The 15,341-nt window shown below is 37.8% G+C and overlaps 1 protein-coding gene across 1 annotated transcript; it reads right to left on the minus strand.

Annotated features, from left to right (window-relative positions):
- Positions 1-470: 470 nt before the first annotated feature.
- LOC113358460 (probable protein phosphatase 2C 76) lies at positions 471-5,754 on the minus strand. The gene is made up of 9 exons (XM_026602046.1): positions 5,484-5,754; positions 5,090-5,404; positions 4,169-4,296; positions 3,486-3,584; positions 2,826-2,984; positions 2,001-2,087; positions 1,761-1,852; positions 1,298-1,372; positions 471-955 (listed from the first exon to the last, which is right to left on the minus strand). Exons 2-9 carry the CDS (start codon positions 5,368-5,370, stop codon positions 800-802), a joined length of 1,077 nt encoding a protein of 358 aa, XP_026457831.1. The 5' UTR covers positions 5,371-5,404; positions 5,484-5,754; the 3' UTR covers positions 471-799.
- Between the last annotated feature and the right edge of the window lie 9,587 nt (positions 5,755-15,341).

Below are 15,341 nucleotides of genomic sequence, written 5' to 3' on the forward strand. Positions count from 1 at the left end.
AGTACCAAAGAGTGACAGTTTTTATCCTTCTTTCCGGTATGGCTTATGGTGTGTGCCTACATAATGGATCACCCTGTGTTTTTCCACACGCTTTACCTTATCAAAAGCTTTAGTTATTAATCCCATACAAGCCTCAGCTCCTTCCCTCTGTTTGTCACAGTATGGAGGGTCTGACGAGTCATGAGTTTCACTGATGTTACAGGATGTTGCATCTCAGTGATGGACAAAGCCAGGGTACACAGAGATGAGCTTATGGAAAAGATTCTTCAGTCTCTTAGCACGAGTTGGATAAACTTGTAGAGCTACAATGGGAGAGATTTCCTACATAACATTAAAAACACTCGATTGATCACCCTAGAGGCCTAGAGACATTCTCAAATGGGAGAGTTCATTAGAGAGACTTTCGATTCCTTAATAAACAAGCCGCTGCTAACACGATGATCTTAATGCAAGTACAAGAGAGCTGTCAGTGTTGTGTCAAGTAATTCCGAGTCACTTTCATTGCTATTTTTTATCTCACAATGTTATCGCAAATAACATCCATAAATATTTAATTTAAATTTCGCAACACCCAAGTAAGATGGAACAAATGCATAACATATAGACAAACCAGTCAGCCAAACGAACAGCCCCACAGTTGAGAGAGAAGAGAGGTAGAGAAAGAGGCATGGGAAAGAAGGTAGGAAACAAAAACCTTATGAACAGAGCACCTGCTTCCACTTGCTAATACTGCACTTGGGCAATGATGCACACCGATTTTCTATAGTGCTACCAACGTGGAAAAATATCGACTTTCCTTTTAACCTTGTGCTGAATCAGTTTTCGCTTGCCCATGGTGGAACTTAACCACAATGCAAGTGATGTTGTCGGCACTTCCACGAGAAAAAGCAGTCTCCGCCAACTTTAGAGCTGCAGCCTCAGGTTCTTCTTCTGTTCTTGCTAGAGAAACAGCATCCTAACATGTATAACAAGAACATTCGGTTATCTCAAGAGTAAATATATCAGTTCTACTTGCTTTCATCTCCTATACATATATATGTTTTAGGGTCGTTTGCTTCAACCAAACTAGAGGTGGCCAAAAAAGACTGTTACACTTTCAAGTTTTTTTTCATAGCAATGCTAGTTAGCCTTTACCTACACTTTTTGTTTTCTGAACGACGATCATAACTCCACGCAACTTTTGAGTGGATTAATAAATTGGGATCCTTGTATTTGGGATAATACGGATAGGACGCAATTACAGTGACCTAGCAACAACAAAACATTAAAAAGAAAAAACAGCAAAGTAGTAGCTAACCTCATTTGGTACCACATCCCAAAGTCCGTCACTAGCCAGCACAAGGAGTTCAAATTCATCATCGATCTCTTGCTCCTGATAACAAAATATAAAGTGTGAACTTCTGTGCCACTTGCTACCCGACAAATCTACTCCAGGTAATATTTATACAAGCACTATTTTACCAAATCATGTAAGTTAAGGACCCTTAGTATAGCTCGGCTGCTATTAATGTGCACTCTGCAGAAATTCAACTCCCCGAGTTTACGTGATGCACGTAATGAATAAGATAAAAAGGCCATGTTACACACTACGAAAGCGCAAGTTTTGCGAGTAACTCATTTCAGTAAATGAGCTTACTTAGTACCTGGGATATCCTTGCTTGCAAGACAACACTAAGGTTTTCATACAACTTTAATTTCTAAATCAAGCATAATTGATACCAAATGGTTACGAACTGGATAGGCTTGAGGCCTCCACATACCTGAATCTCAGGCTCCGCCACAACAAACTGCTTAAGTAAACGATTGCCGAAAGCACGGGACATTGCCAACACGCCTCCTACCCTCCAAGTACCTGAACTACCGCAGTTGAAGATCCGAAAACAAATCTATTAGCTTGAGATACCTAAGAGGGTAAGCAATCACTTGTTCTTATGAGAAAACTCAAGGAAACTTTCAAACAGAATAACTACATAATTGTGTCAATGTACTACTACACTTGCCTGCCCACATAACCACTCCTCCAGCGTTCTCAATTCTCTTCCGCTCATCACTTCGATTTGGCTTATGATCTTCTGAAAGAGCTACAGCTGTGAACTCAACGAGATATGTAGAGTTTCAGTTTCAAAAAACATCAGTTCTTTATTAATACTTTGGCTGATTGCAGCAACCACAAACTATTTCAGAGTTGTCATAGAAACCATTAAGGAAAGAGCAAAAACCCCACAAGTTTGGAATACCACATAAAGGGAGAATATTTCATGGTAACGTAAGCTAGAAAGAAAAATATTTTTGAAGGCGCCCTTTAGAGAAATATGTATGCAGATGTGGGATAGAACTGCGGCGTTCTTTTTTTTTTTTTTTTTTAAAAGCACAACCATAACCTGTGGTACAAAAAGTTGTGTTCTCTCTCTCTTTTTGGTCCAGTCATAGCTAAAAGGCAACATATAATCTTTCACATCAAATCAAGGTTGTGCGTAAGAATGCATGCATGGTTTCTCTGAATCCAAAAATAGAATTCATAAATTTGAATTTAAAATGTAAAAATAGGTGCTGCTAGATACTAGCAATCCACAAATGAAGTACTATTCATAAAAGGTGCCATCACCACGAAGAATGAGGAGGGAATGGATAGTAGTGTGGGAAACCTAAAACAATGGAATGGTCATGCATTTACCAAGTCTCTTGATTGTGACTGCAGTGGTCTGCGACTCTACGCATGTGAACCTATCCAAACAATGTTATTTTCAATTGACAAACTATTCAAGACTAAATAGTAGTCACTCAGAAAGCACGGACAAACTGCAAAGATAAAACAACAACGCTACCTTTGCCAGCCTTTGATATTACTGCTCGGGAGTCCCCGACGTTTGCTACATACAGACGAGTACCTACCAAAACTGCTGCTGAGGCAGTTGAACCATCGTCCCGATATGTATTGCTTTCAGAATCCAAGAAATCCATATCAGTTCTTTGATACGTTTCACCTGCAGTTTGCACAATTGTTTAGCAAAAATGCAAACAAATGAATTTTGATAACAAGAAAGCCTGGTGCAGGACGCACACTCTATATGAGCAAAACAGAACAATTGTGTCACAACGATACCGTAAGAGTATTGGTACGGGTATTGTTACAGGTTCTTTGACATGGCCAAAGAAAAAACTAGGAAGCATGGACACGGCATCCACTAAGTTAACTGTATATAATTATAACTATGGATGAGTTATATTTTGATCGGAACGCACCAACTATAATTAAAGAAAAGAACACCTATGTTTCTTCTTCTCTTTCACCCTTTCTTCCTCAATTATTTCATGCTTTACAGAACTAAGTGGCACAAATGTTAAACTTTTAACGGCTAGCAACCTGCCTTGTCCGGTCCAGTTTATCATAAATCACGTACCAACTTCATCAAAAACTATAGAGGTATTACAAATTTGATAGCAGGCATTGCAGACATTTTATCACGCTAAAAAATGCAACATACTTATTGCCAGTTTGGTGTCCTTCATAAACTGGGGGTGCTTCACAATGTTCTCGAATAAGTGTTCCCTTAAAAACTCTGAGGCACGTGAACCACCATGACCTGTCATGACGTAGTATAATAAGTATAATAATAAACACTGAAAATTTGAACTGAAAACTACTAAAATACAAGCTGAGTAAATTTTATATGGTCGCGGTCCTATGACTGGGATACTTGGACAGCTTCATGACATGCAAAGCTCGAGATCTCATAACGCCTAGCTCTAAGACCCATGTGGAACCTCTAGGTAGACCATTACTGATCCAACCTCGAGATACATAAAGCTCGAGATCTCATAACGCCTAGCTCTAAGACCCATGTGGAACCTCTAGGTAGACCATTACTGACCCATGTGGAACCTCTAGGTAGGTCCATTACTGATCCAACCTCGAGATACATAAATCTGTGGACTGCTTATCACATGTCTTTTCACAGTGGCAAAGAAAAGGACAAGGAAAAGATTTGGTCTCTTATAAAGTAGACAGTTATGTTCATGCGAGGCTGGTCTACACAATCTCCTAACTGACACCAGAAAATGATGGTTACCCGAACCCAACATAGGTCCGAATATCCCAAAAGTTAATTTACTAACACTACCATATTTATCAATTAGTATCGATATCAAAGATGGATTGTGATCTAACCATCAAATATTCCAAAAAGACAGACTGGTTTTCCATCAATAGTGGACATCTTAACGTCAAAGCAGTCTTCCATGCTTGCCCTCTTTCCCCTAAAACTCGAATAGCCACAGCTCAGCCTTCCATCTTCACTGTCCACCAAACAAAATTTCAACTTATAAGGTTAGCAAAGGCTTCGATGTGAAAAATCGTATCAACTTCACTCCACAGCTCATAGCATGAATAGAATAGATGTCTCGAGCACACATAATACACCCTTACCGTCAAAAAATTATCACATACTATCAGATGCAGATGTAGGCATAACCAATTAATTCAAACCTGCTACAAAACAAAATAGACTCTCAAGCTAATGTTTCACCGTGTTCCAAGCTTGCTCTCTTACCCCTAAACCTCAAATACCCACAGCTCAACCTTCCATCTTCAGTGTCCCTAAAATTCGAGCTAATATTTATTCAGGCTAATATTAACGCCTAAGCGGTAGCAAAGATGAACCACTTCGTTACAATCCATCATATGTAAAATACAATACGCCCGCAGATATCATAGCAGTTCTCTTGTCATTGCAGACTCAATTATCGAAATTGTGCCTATTGCCAGAATAAACTACATTAACATCCAACTCTGAACTGGGAAACTGATTTTATTTCATCCTGCATTTATAATATTCTAATAAAAATTCAAAATAGAACTACTGTAAGCAATTGTTCCAGCTTTGCATCTCAAAAATGAGTTCAATCCGTGCCCAATTATTTGCAAAACGTGTCTGAAACTGGAACGAAGTTTATTTCAATAGCACATCATGATTCCAACTTTGCATGTTAACTAAGTGTATTCAGGTATGCTAATGAGTCATTGATACACAAAGAAAAATCTATTTGATGAAATCACCATGAAGAAACAAAATAAAACAAATTGTTATACCTTTTCCATCCACCAGTGGCATAACCACCTTCAGTAACATTTTCTTTTCTAGGCAATACCTTAACAGCGGATCCCGGTTGCGTAGAATTGCTATTATCCACCATCATATTCATAAAAGATCTAAATTTTCGATTCAATTGATAAGAAGATGAAGAAGAAGCTCCAAACTTTTCATTCAATCCTTTTCCAAAATCCTTGAAATGTATAGGCCCTTGCTTACCAAAATTCTCTATATAACCAGCTCGAATTATTAAATTCCGTAAACTAGCTTTGCATAACATCTAAAAACCCTCTTCTGGTTTCAAAATAACAAAACTGCACATAACAATTAAAATTAAAATTTAAAGAATGTACAAAATGAACAAAAATAAGAAAAATAAAATAAAAAGCGCACCTAATTTGCGTATGATCCTGGTTTTAAGAAGTAGATCCATTAACATATTCAATATGAATATTCATTGATATATCTTTTTCAGTAGCAGATCTCATCAGCATCTTCTTGGAAGAGAATTTTTTATTGGCAAAAAAAAGAAGAAGAAAGGATTAGTTATAAAATGATTATGGGGAAATCTTGTCAGAATGACAGAGAAAAGGAAAGAAAGAGAGAGAGAGTTGATGAGAAGAGTTCAAAACGGGGTTTGTTAGATCCAGCTCAAATTCCCTTCACTACTAATAGTATAATTTTAGGGGGCGATATATATCAGGAATAAAAAGTAAAAGATATTTTAAGATAATTATAAAAAGATAGACTCTCTTAGTTAGGCCAAGCACTATGATTGGGGTTTTGGCTTGGCAATAGGGGCTAGATTATATCAAAATTCAACCATTATGGAGCATTGCTTTGCCCATATCTGGTGATATCTCTTGGCTTGGTTAGGCTAAGTTTTATGGACTGGATTTGACTGTTAGATTAACCAAAAAAGTGTTGAAGCTCAAAAATAAAATAAAAAGTGTTGTCTATTTATTAACACTAGTTCTCTCCCCTAGCAATTGCTCGCATGTGAACTAGTAGCGAGACAGTTGCGCTGAACCAAAATCACCTTTTCGCGGAATGGTTCAGCCCATTTAGATTTTTTTTTTATCTGACGGCTGAGATTGGTTGCGCTGAACTATTCAACGCAACCTAAATCTACTTTTCGCTGAATAATTCAGCGCATCTAGTATGTGTATTGTTCTTAGTACGAATTGAATTAAATGTCACTGAAATTTAAACAGAAATGGGATCGGAATAAGGTAAGTCTGTCGTAGCATCCAAGAACGCACTAATTATTCATTATCTACCTGAAAACAGGTTTCTCTTACAACTTTAAAGCAACAAATCAAGAAAGAGAAAACCCTAAACTAGCACCCAATCGGAACAGGACATGTCACACTAACACAGGATCTCAACTAACCAATAACTCTCAGCCGACAAGTCGATTGATGCACACACAGTATGGATAAGGGCACTCTTCAGAGTTAACACATCTAGCCTTTGGGAATGCACATGACAATGCCCCCTTCATCAGCAAATCCTTGTCCTCAAGGATGGAATTTAGGAAAATGGTGGGCAATATGAGATGCATCTTCCCATGTAGCATCTTCCCATGTAGCATCTTCCAAAGAAGCATCTTCTCATTGCGTAATATAGTTCTGGAGTCTAAAGAAGCAGCAAGAATTACCAAAATGGAGCCATCGGTATCTAGCACGGGTAGAGAAGGAGATGGAATGTGCGTGGTGCCAATGTGTTTCTTGAGCTGGGAAACATGGAAGACTGGGTGGATCCTGGCTTCTGCTGGTAATTGAAGTTTGTAAGCGGCTACACCAATCTTCTGGATAATAGTGAAAGGGCCATAATATCTTGCTGCCAGTTTGAGGTTCCTTCTCAAAGCCACAAAATCTTGTCTATAAGGTTGCAACTTGAGATAAACCTTGTCACCCACTTCAAACACCCTATCAGTTCTGGTCTTGTCAGCAAACAATTTCATTCTCTCTTGTGATTTATGTAGAGTATCCTTCAAAATATCAAGGACAACAGCTCTCTGTTTCAAATAGTCTTCAACAGCAGCAACAGATGTTGTGGCAGAAGAAGGAAAATCTAAGTGTGGAGGTAGATATCCATAGAGTGCTTGAAAGGGACTCATTTTCAAGCTAGTGTGGTAGTTGGTATTGTACCACCATTCAGCCAAAGGAAGCCAAAGATGCCATTTCTTTTGTTGATGACTACACATACATCTCAAGTAGCTTTCAAGACAAGAATTTGCTCTTTCAGTTTGGCCATCAGTATGTGGATGGTATGTTGTGCTTAAATGCAATTGAGTACCCAAGGCCTTGAATAAATCCTTCCAAAAATGACATGTGAAAACTTTGTATCTGTCAGAAACTACGGAAGCAGGTAACCCATGAAGCTTGAACACATGAGAGATAAATTCTCTAGCAACAGAGGCAGCTGTGGAAGGATGGTGCAATCCAATAAAGTGGATGTACTTAGTAAGTCTTTCTACCACTACCAGAATGACTGACTTTATTTCACTCATTGGAAACCCTTCAATAAAGTCCATTGAGATGTGTTTCCATGCATCGTCTGGAATGAGCAATGGCTGAAGTAAGCCAGCAGGAAAAGTATGCTCTCCTTTGTGCCTTTGGAAAAAATCACAAGTGGAGACAAATAGTATAATATCCTTCTTCATTGCAGGCCAGAAGAAGTAATATTTGGCTCTAATATAGATGGCCTGCATTCCAGAATGTCCCCCTACTGCTGAAGAGTGGATGGAGTCCAAAATTTTGGTTATATTAGTGGTTGAAATGCCAATGTATAGTCTTCCCTTGTATCTTAAAATGCCATTTAAGTAAGTGTACTTAAGATTAGAGCTGGGAGTAATAATAAGCTGAGCAATTAAACTCTGAACTTGAGAGTCATCAGCATAACTGTCAATAATGTCTTGGGTCCAAGTTGGACTTGAAAGAGATGTAGAGTGGCATGAGGCATTTGCACGATGTCTTCTAGAAAGAGCATCTGCTACTTTATTGTCAGAGCCTTTCTTGTACACAATCTCATAGTCATAACCTAAATAGTTTCATAATCCATTTCTGTTGCAAGACAGTGGAGATATTTTGCTCTAATAAATAATAAATGCTTTGACGATATGTCTTGATAATGAAGTGTGTACCTTGTAAATAGTTTTTCCATATAGTTACAGCTTGGACAATTGCCAGCAAATCCTTTTCATAAGTAGATACGGCAGCAGCTCTGGGTCCCAATGGCTTGCTGTAAAAAGCAATTGCTCTGTTGTCTTGCATGAGGACAGCACCAATTCCCAAATCACAAGCATCTGTCTCTAAGAAAAATTGTTTGGTGAAGTCAGGTAATGCAAGTACAGGAGTAGTTGTCATGGCTTTCTTGAGTGATGCAAATCCTTTTCATAAGTAGATATGGCAGCAGCTCTGGGTCCCAATGGCTTGCTGTAAAAAGCAATTGCTCTGTTGTCTTGCATGAGGACAGCACCAATTCTCAAATCACAAGCATCTGTCTCTAAGAAAAATTGTTTGGTGAAGTCAGGTAATGCAAGTACAGGAGTAGTTGTCATGGCTTTCTTGAGATGAATAAAGGCAGCAGTGGCAGCAGGAGACCATTCAAATGAATCTTTTTTAAGCAAATCAGTTAATGGTATGCATAGAAGACCATAATTCTGAAAAAAAATTCCATAATACCCTGTCAGACCCAAAAATCCTCTTAATGCTTTAATATTTGTAGGTGTAGGCCAATCCACCATGGCAGAGATTTTAGCAGGATCAGCTTTAACTCCATTAGCAGTGAAAATATGTCCCAAATATTCCAGTTCCGTTTGCCCAAAAATAACACTTGAGAAGTTTGCAAAAAGCTGATTGTCTCTGAGAATTTGTAAAGCAGCTTGTAAATGAAGAACATGGTCCTCTAAGGAAGGACTGTAGATAAGAATGTCATCAAAGAATACCAGAATAAACTTTCTAAGATGAGGTTGAAAAATCTTATTCATGAGTGCTTGAAATGTGTCTGGAGCATTTGTGAGGCCAAATGGCATCACCTTGAACTCAAAATGACCATGATGGGTTCTGAAAGAAGTTTTATGTGTGTCAGGAGGAAATACTCTTGTCTGATGATTGCCAGATTTCAAATCAATCTTGGTAAAGAATTTGGAGCCATGCAACTCATCCAAGAGTTCATCAATTACTGGAATTGGAAACTTGTCCTTGATGGTAATGTTATTCAGTTTCCTGTAATCAACACAGAACCTCCAAGAATTTTCTTTCTTCTTGAAAAGCAGAATTGGAGAGGCAAAGGGGTTGTTGCAGGGTTGAATAATGCCAGAAAGTAGCATGTCTTGAACTAGGTGCTCAACCACATACTTTTGAACATAGAGACATTTATAGGGTCTCAAGTTCACAGGCACAGAATGAGGTTGCAAGGGAATTTTACGGTCCAAATCTCTCTGTAGTGGTAAAGATTTTGGTTCAGAGAATACATCAGTAAACTAACTTAGGACACATGAAATCTGTGGGAGTGGTTGTGATGGACCAGAAGTGGTGGAAATAGAAAACAGCTGACCAACCAAATCATGAGAGTATTTTTGAAAGAACCTTTTGACTGCAGAGCCACTCATCATGTTTAAGGACGGTTTTTGTGTGATGCCCTGTAAAGTGATCTTCTTACTATGATGTTTGAAGGAAATACATAACTTGGCAAGGTTGAATAAGACATCTCTCAAATTCCTCAGCCAATCAGCACCCAACACAATGTCACAGCCCCCCAAAGGGAGAAGTCTCAAATCAGCACAGAATTTATGCCCCTGCATTGGACAATCCAGTTTAGAACAAATACCAGAGCTGACAGTTTTATCTCCATTATCTACAATGACTAGGAGCCTAGCAGTGTGTTCAACGGGACATTGTAAGCTTTTAGCTAGGCTAGAGTCAATGAAGTTGTGGGTACTGCCAGTATCTATTAGGATGAATATGTTCTTCTTCTTGACCAGTACCAGTCATAGCATTGAGTGATATTCCCATGTCACTTTCCACTAGTGGTTCCTCATCCGTCTCATGTTCTGTATCTAAGCCAGCATCAGAAATTTCTTCAGCCTCTTCTCCTATTCACACACATAAGTATTGTTTTTTTTACAAACATGTCCTTTTATGTATGTTTCATCAAAATTAAAATATAGGCCTTGAGATTTTCTTGCTTGCACCTGCTCAGGAGTAATCTTTTTGAATGGTAATGATTGGTTAGGCTTAGGAATGGTTTGTGGAACAGATGAAGGAGAAGGTGTATAAGTGGATTTAGGAGGAATGGGTGTTTGTGGAAATGGTCTGGAGGTATTGAAAGAGGGAGAAAAAAAACTGGTGTGGGTTTAGGTGCTTTATGTTGGATAAATAATGTTTTCTCTTGCATTCTTGCAAGTGAAAAAGCATTCATTAGTGTTTTAGGATCAAACATGAGCACTGAATTTTTGAGTTCCTCCTTTAAGCCACCAATAAAACTAGCAATGAAATAAGATTCAGGAAAATCCTTATGAACACTGAGCAGTAAGGCCTTGTAATACTCAAATTCTTCAAAATATGCTTCAACAATGGTCAGTTGAGCTAATTTATTGAAGATACCAATTATATTATCATGAGCAGGGTTTTCAAAACGAGAGAAAATACTCTCAGCTAGTTCTGACCATGAGATGTGGTGTTTATTCAAGCGGAAATTCTCAAACCATTTACCTGCCTTGCCATCAAGGTATATGGATGCCATTCCAGCGTTGTTGAATTCTGGCACAACTTGCATCCGGAAGTAATATTCACATTTGTGAATCCAGCTCTTGGGGTTTTCACCATCAAAACGTGGGAAATCCACTCTTGGTGGACGGTGGTGAAAATCACGGCCACCCGAGTAAGACTGGAAACGATGTCCATCACCATCATCATAAAAACCATCTTGATTACACGTAGCTCCACTATTGTCACCTTGTTCAAAAATTTTGGTTGAACGAAGATTTCCCATCTCAAACTGAATTATTTTTGTCAAAATTGACAGCTGAGCTTCAAAGTATCTTTCATCCTGCTTTCGAACTCATATTTAGTAAGCATTGAATCAAGTTGAAGTTGAATTTTGTCGATCTGAGCCTGGTGTCCGTTAGATGCATCATTAAGCTCCTTACAAGTTTGAGCAACCATGGTGAGAAAAAAAATGGTGATAGGAAAGAACGGCTCTGAATACCAATTGTATTGTTCTTAGTACGAATTGAATTATATGTCACTGAAATTTAAACGGAAATGGGATCGGAATAAGGTAACTCTGTCGTAGCATCCAAGAACACACTAATTATTCATTATCTACCTGAAAACGGGTTTCTCTTACATCTTTAAAGCAACAAATCAAGAAAGAGAAAACCCTAAACTAGCACCCAATCAGAACAGGACAGATGTCACACTAACACAGGATCTCAACTAACCAATAACTCTCAGCTGACAAGTCGATTGATGCACAGACAGTATGGATAAAGGCACCCTTCAGAGTTAACACAGCTAGCCTTTGGGAATGCACATGACATTATGCTAGATTATAAGTACCATGTGACTTAGGAGGTTATCCTAGCTGATGTGGACTGCTAATCTAGCTGCTAGATTAGCGCCCCATATGACTAAGCCTTAGCGAGTGGAACACACCTGTTAGAGCATTGCTCGGTCAAACTCGCATGCGTTGCTATCTCAAGCATGTTTGTCAATGTTAGTGATCAAAACTATAAGTCTTGATTTCTAGTCTATTATAGCTAAGTCTCGGACTAGGATAGAAAGTGTAGTTGAGCTCAAGGACTTCATGGCGATTCATCATACAAGTAGAAGAACTAATCAAGGAACCGGTGGAACTTCTCGACAAAAAGGTATGTGAAGACTTGAACTTATCTATCACTCAAAAGTCTATCTATTCTATCTACTACTCTTTGAGACAAGAAGTCGTATGCTATATATATAGACTTTGATTATACACATTTGGTATTTCGAGCCGAGTATACCTCGCCTATCTATATCTCGAAATATGAGCTGGTAAGATTTTCGCTTTAACCAAGTTTATTTTCACCATGTGACGAAAGTCATGATATGTTTCAATCATCTTGAAAATTGCTTTGACGAGAAATGGTGTAACAACTATATAACGTCCTCTAAGAATGTTTCAATGATTGAAATGAGAGTTTAGATTACATAACCAATGGTGGACATAAGCATCGTTTTGGAAACACATTTATGTATAAGTCCTATTCCTTGAACTAAAGTTTGTGAACTTTGTTGATCAAGAGAACCGGAAGAATGGCGTGAGCCAAGTCCGCGAACTGCCGAAGTTCTCAAACCCGAGGATTTCTGCTGGAGTTGACAAACTACTTGCGTGAAAATAAGTCCGCGAACCCAGTCCGCAAACCGGCGAAGTTCTCATACCCGAGAATTTCTGCTGGATTTTGTAAACTCTGCCCGGTAACTTAAGTCCGCGGACCTAGTATGCGAACTTGAGAAGGTTATATATCTGAAGATGATTTCTGAACTTAAACTTAAAAAGACTAAGGAATGTAGTTTGTAAACCGTGGCTATAAAAGTTCATGAACCGATTCGAGTGAATCAAATCATCTTTGCTTCAATTGTGTCTTGTGTAGTACATGAGATTTCCTTGCAATTGAACAACTCTCTAATTAGTACATTTGAAATCATTTGAACTAGTTATGGTGAATAAGAACGTGGTTGATATGGAATGCTCATATGGCTAACCATTTGGTAACTATTGTTGAACCAATAAGTGCATACGTTTGGGTACGGTTAACAAACCTAGAAGCGTGCATTGTCAAGTGTGTGTAACAAGCTAAGTTTTCGATCTAATGGTTGAGAAATATTAGCTTGAATCTAAATCAGGTTTTCATCTAACGGTGGATATTGATTGCTTTGTTACCAAGGTAACTTAATTGCAAACCCTGATTTGAAAGACTATATAAGAGGAACTCTAGTATCTGTGCAAAACTGATCCCCACACCTCATGTATGATACTAGTTTGCATACTAGAGTAGGTTCTCCTTTAACCTTTGGTTTTCTTCTTCTAAAACCAGGTTAACGACTTAAAGACTTCATTGGGATTGTGAAGCCAGACCGATACTACTTTTATCGTAGTTGTGTGATCTGATCTTGCATCTTCTATCGTACGAGTACAATCAGATTGATTGGCTTGACATTGATATCTCCGATAGGAAAGATATAAAAAGTAATCACAAACATCTTCGTCTCATTGTTTGTGATTCCGCAACATCTTGTTTCGTTACCATATGATTAAGATTGTTGTGAGGTAATTGATAACTCTAGGTTGTTCTCCGCGAATATAAGACTGGATTATCAATTGGTTCCTGTTCACCTTGATTATTATTCAAAGACGGAACAAAACCTTTTAGGGTTTATCTGTGGGAGACAGATTGATCCTTTGATAGACTTGTCTGTGTGAGACAGATTTGTTTATTGTCAAGTCTTCGACTTTGGGTCGTAGCAACTCTTAGTTGTGAGTGAGATCATCTAAGGGAATCAAGTGCGCAGTATCCTGCTAGGATCAGAGACGTAGGGAGTACAACTGTTCCTTGGATCAGTGGAAGACTGATTGGGGTTCAACTACAGTCCAGTCCGAAGTTAGCTTGGAGTAGGCTAGTGTCTGTAGCGGCTTAATACAATGTGTGTTCAATCTGGACTAGGTCCCGAAGTTTTTCTGCATTTGTGGTTTCCTCGTTCACAAAATTTTTGGTGTCTGTGTTATTTTTATTTCCGCATTATATTGTTTTATCTTTATAATTGAAATAATACAGGTCGTGCGTTTAGATCATCAATTAGGATAATCCAACCTTTGGTTGTTGATTGTCATTGATTGATCTTTGGATATTGGTCTTTAGTACCATCCAAGTTATTCCTTGTATTTGATAAAGACTCGCTGATTGTTATTAGCTTGAGTAAAGATCAAATCAAGAGAAAGATATTAACTCCTCGATATATTTTAATCTAGATTGAGTCTGACTGTCTAGTTGATTCTCTAGAAAAGTATATTGGAGTTAGTCCATACAGATTTCTAACTAAAATATTGGATGGGGCTGTTAGACCCCCGCTTTTTCAACACCTATTCCTCATTATAGCCAATCCAAATCTGATGGAAACTTAATTTTCGTATCCGTGTTAATACTAGGGTATGACCCGTGGGGTTGTTGATATTATTGCTTATAAATACCCTTCATTTTGGTTGACTTTGCACAAATATCGCCTAAGGGTAAAAAATAACAATTTTTGGAGTCCACTAAGACAGCTGCTTCCACTTTCAGAAGCAACCTGTATAAAGTTGTGTCCAATTCAGGAAAAAACTTGTGCTAGCTGCTTCCACTTTTTAAATGTGGAGGTATTTTTTAAGTTGAATAAGGGTATATTTAAGAGGTATATTTGAGGGTATTTAAACAATAAAGTAACTTTAATAACCCATTTGATGGCTATTGCTCTTTCGTATTTGCAGCTCAGACACCTGATACGGGTCAAAATTGACATAATGATACGGGTCAAATTAACACATAGAAGAAATTACTTACTTGGTAAAATTCGATTACTAAATTCAAGCAATATAGAGCTTATCGCATAATAGGTCGAGAGCATTTTATAGTTCAACATATTGCAATTGAGTCGTTAAGTTAGTTTTTATGTTCACGAATTGATTTACTCAGTACACTAACAAGGAACTTATCAATAATAAGATTTGATGAATTATTTTCTAATTATCTCGCGTACATGTGGTCGGTCCGCAAACTGGTTTATTTTGAGATGTTTATGAGTAGTGAATTCTAATTATTAGTTGTCGTATTGCATAAGCAAGTACATTCTATTTATAATTTTTTATCATTATGGTTTGTATCCTGTTTTTAAAGGTTTTAGTGTAACGCTTCTAAAATGGTCACGTATTCGCGTCAGAAAGGTCCCTGACATCAAATGCATATATCACACAGTATTTTAGTGCCAATATATACTAATAAGATTTCATGATTGAAGATAAGATATGGTTCGATTTATTGTGATGCTTGTTTATGGATTGGATTTCATGAGGGATGACTGTTTGATTTATCTTTATATTATATTCAATAAAATAAATTTATTGATTTTCCGTAGATTGTTTCATGAGAAAATTGAGAAAATCTTTAATTGTTTTTGTGATGAAAAGGTTTCTGGATGATAAAGAGAATCGTTGGTGAATTAGATCCAA

The sequence above is a fragment of the Papaver somniferum genome, chromosome 3 (assembly GCF_003573695.1).
Source record: "Papaver somniferum cultivar HN1 chromosome 3, ASM357369v1, whole genome shotgun sequence".
Taxonomy (NCBI): Eukaryota; Viridiplantae; Streptophyta; class Magnoliopsida; order Ranunculales; family Papaveraceae; genus Papaver; species Papaver somniferum.

What these genes read in the sequence shown, in the direction of transcription:
- LOC113358460 (XM_026602046.1), bottom strand. Translation starts at nt 5,370, where the DNA reads ATGTTATGCAAAGCTAGTTTACGGAATTTAATAATTCGAGCTGGTTAT. An exon ending in AATATCAAAGGCTGGCAAAG is followed by an intron (nt 2,088 to 2,825) that starts GTAGCGTTGTTG and finishes TTGAGTTCACAG; the next exon opens with CTGTAGCTCTTTCAGAAGAT. An exon ending in AGGAGTGGTTATGTGGGCAG is followed by an intron (nt 1,853 to 2,000) that starts GCAAGTGTAGTA and finishes GCGGTAGTTCAG; the next exon opens with GTACTTGGAGGGTAGGAGGC.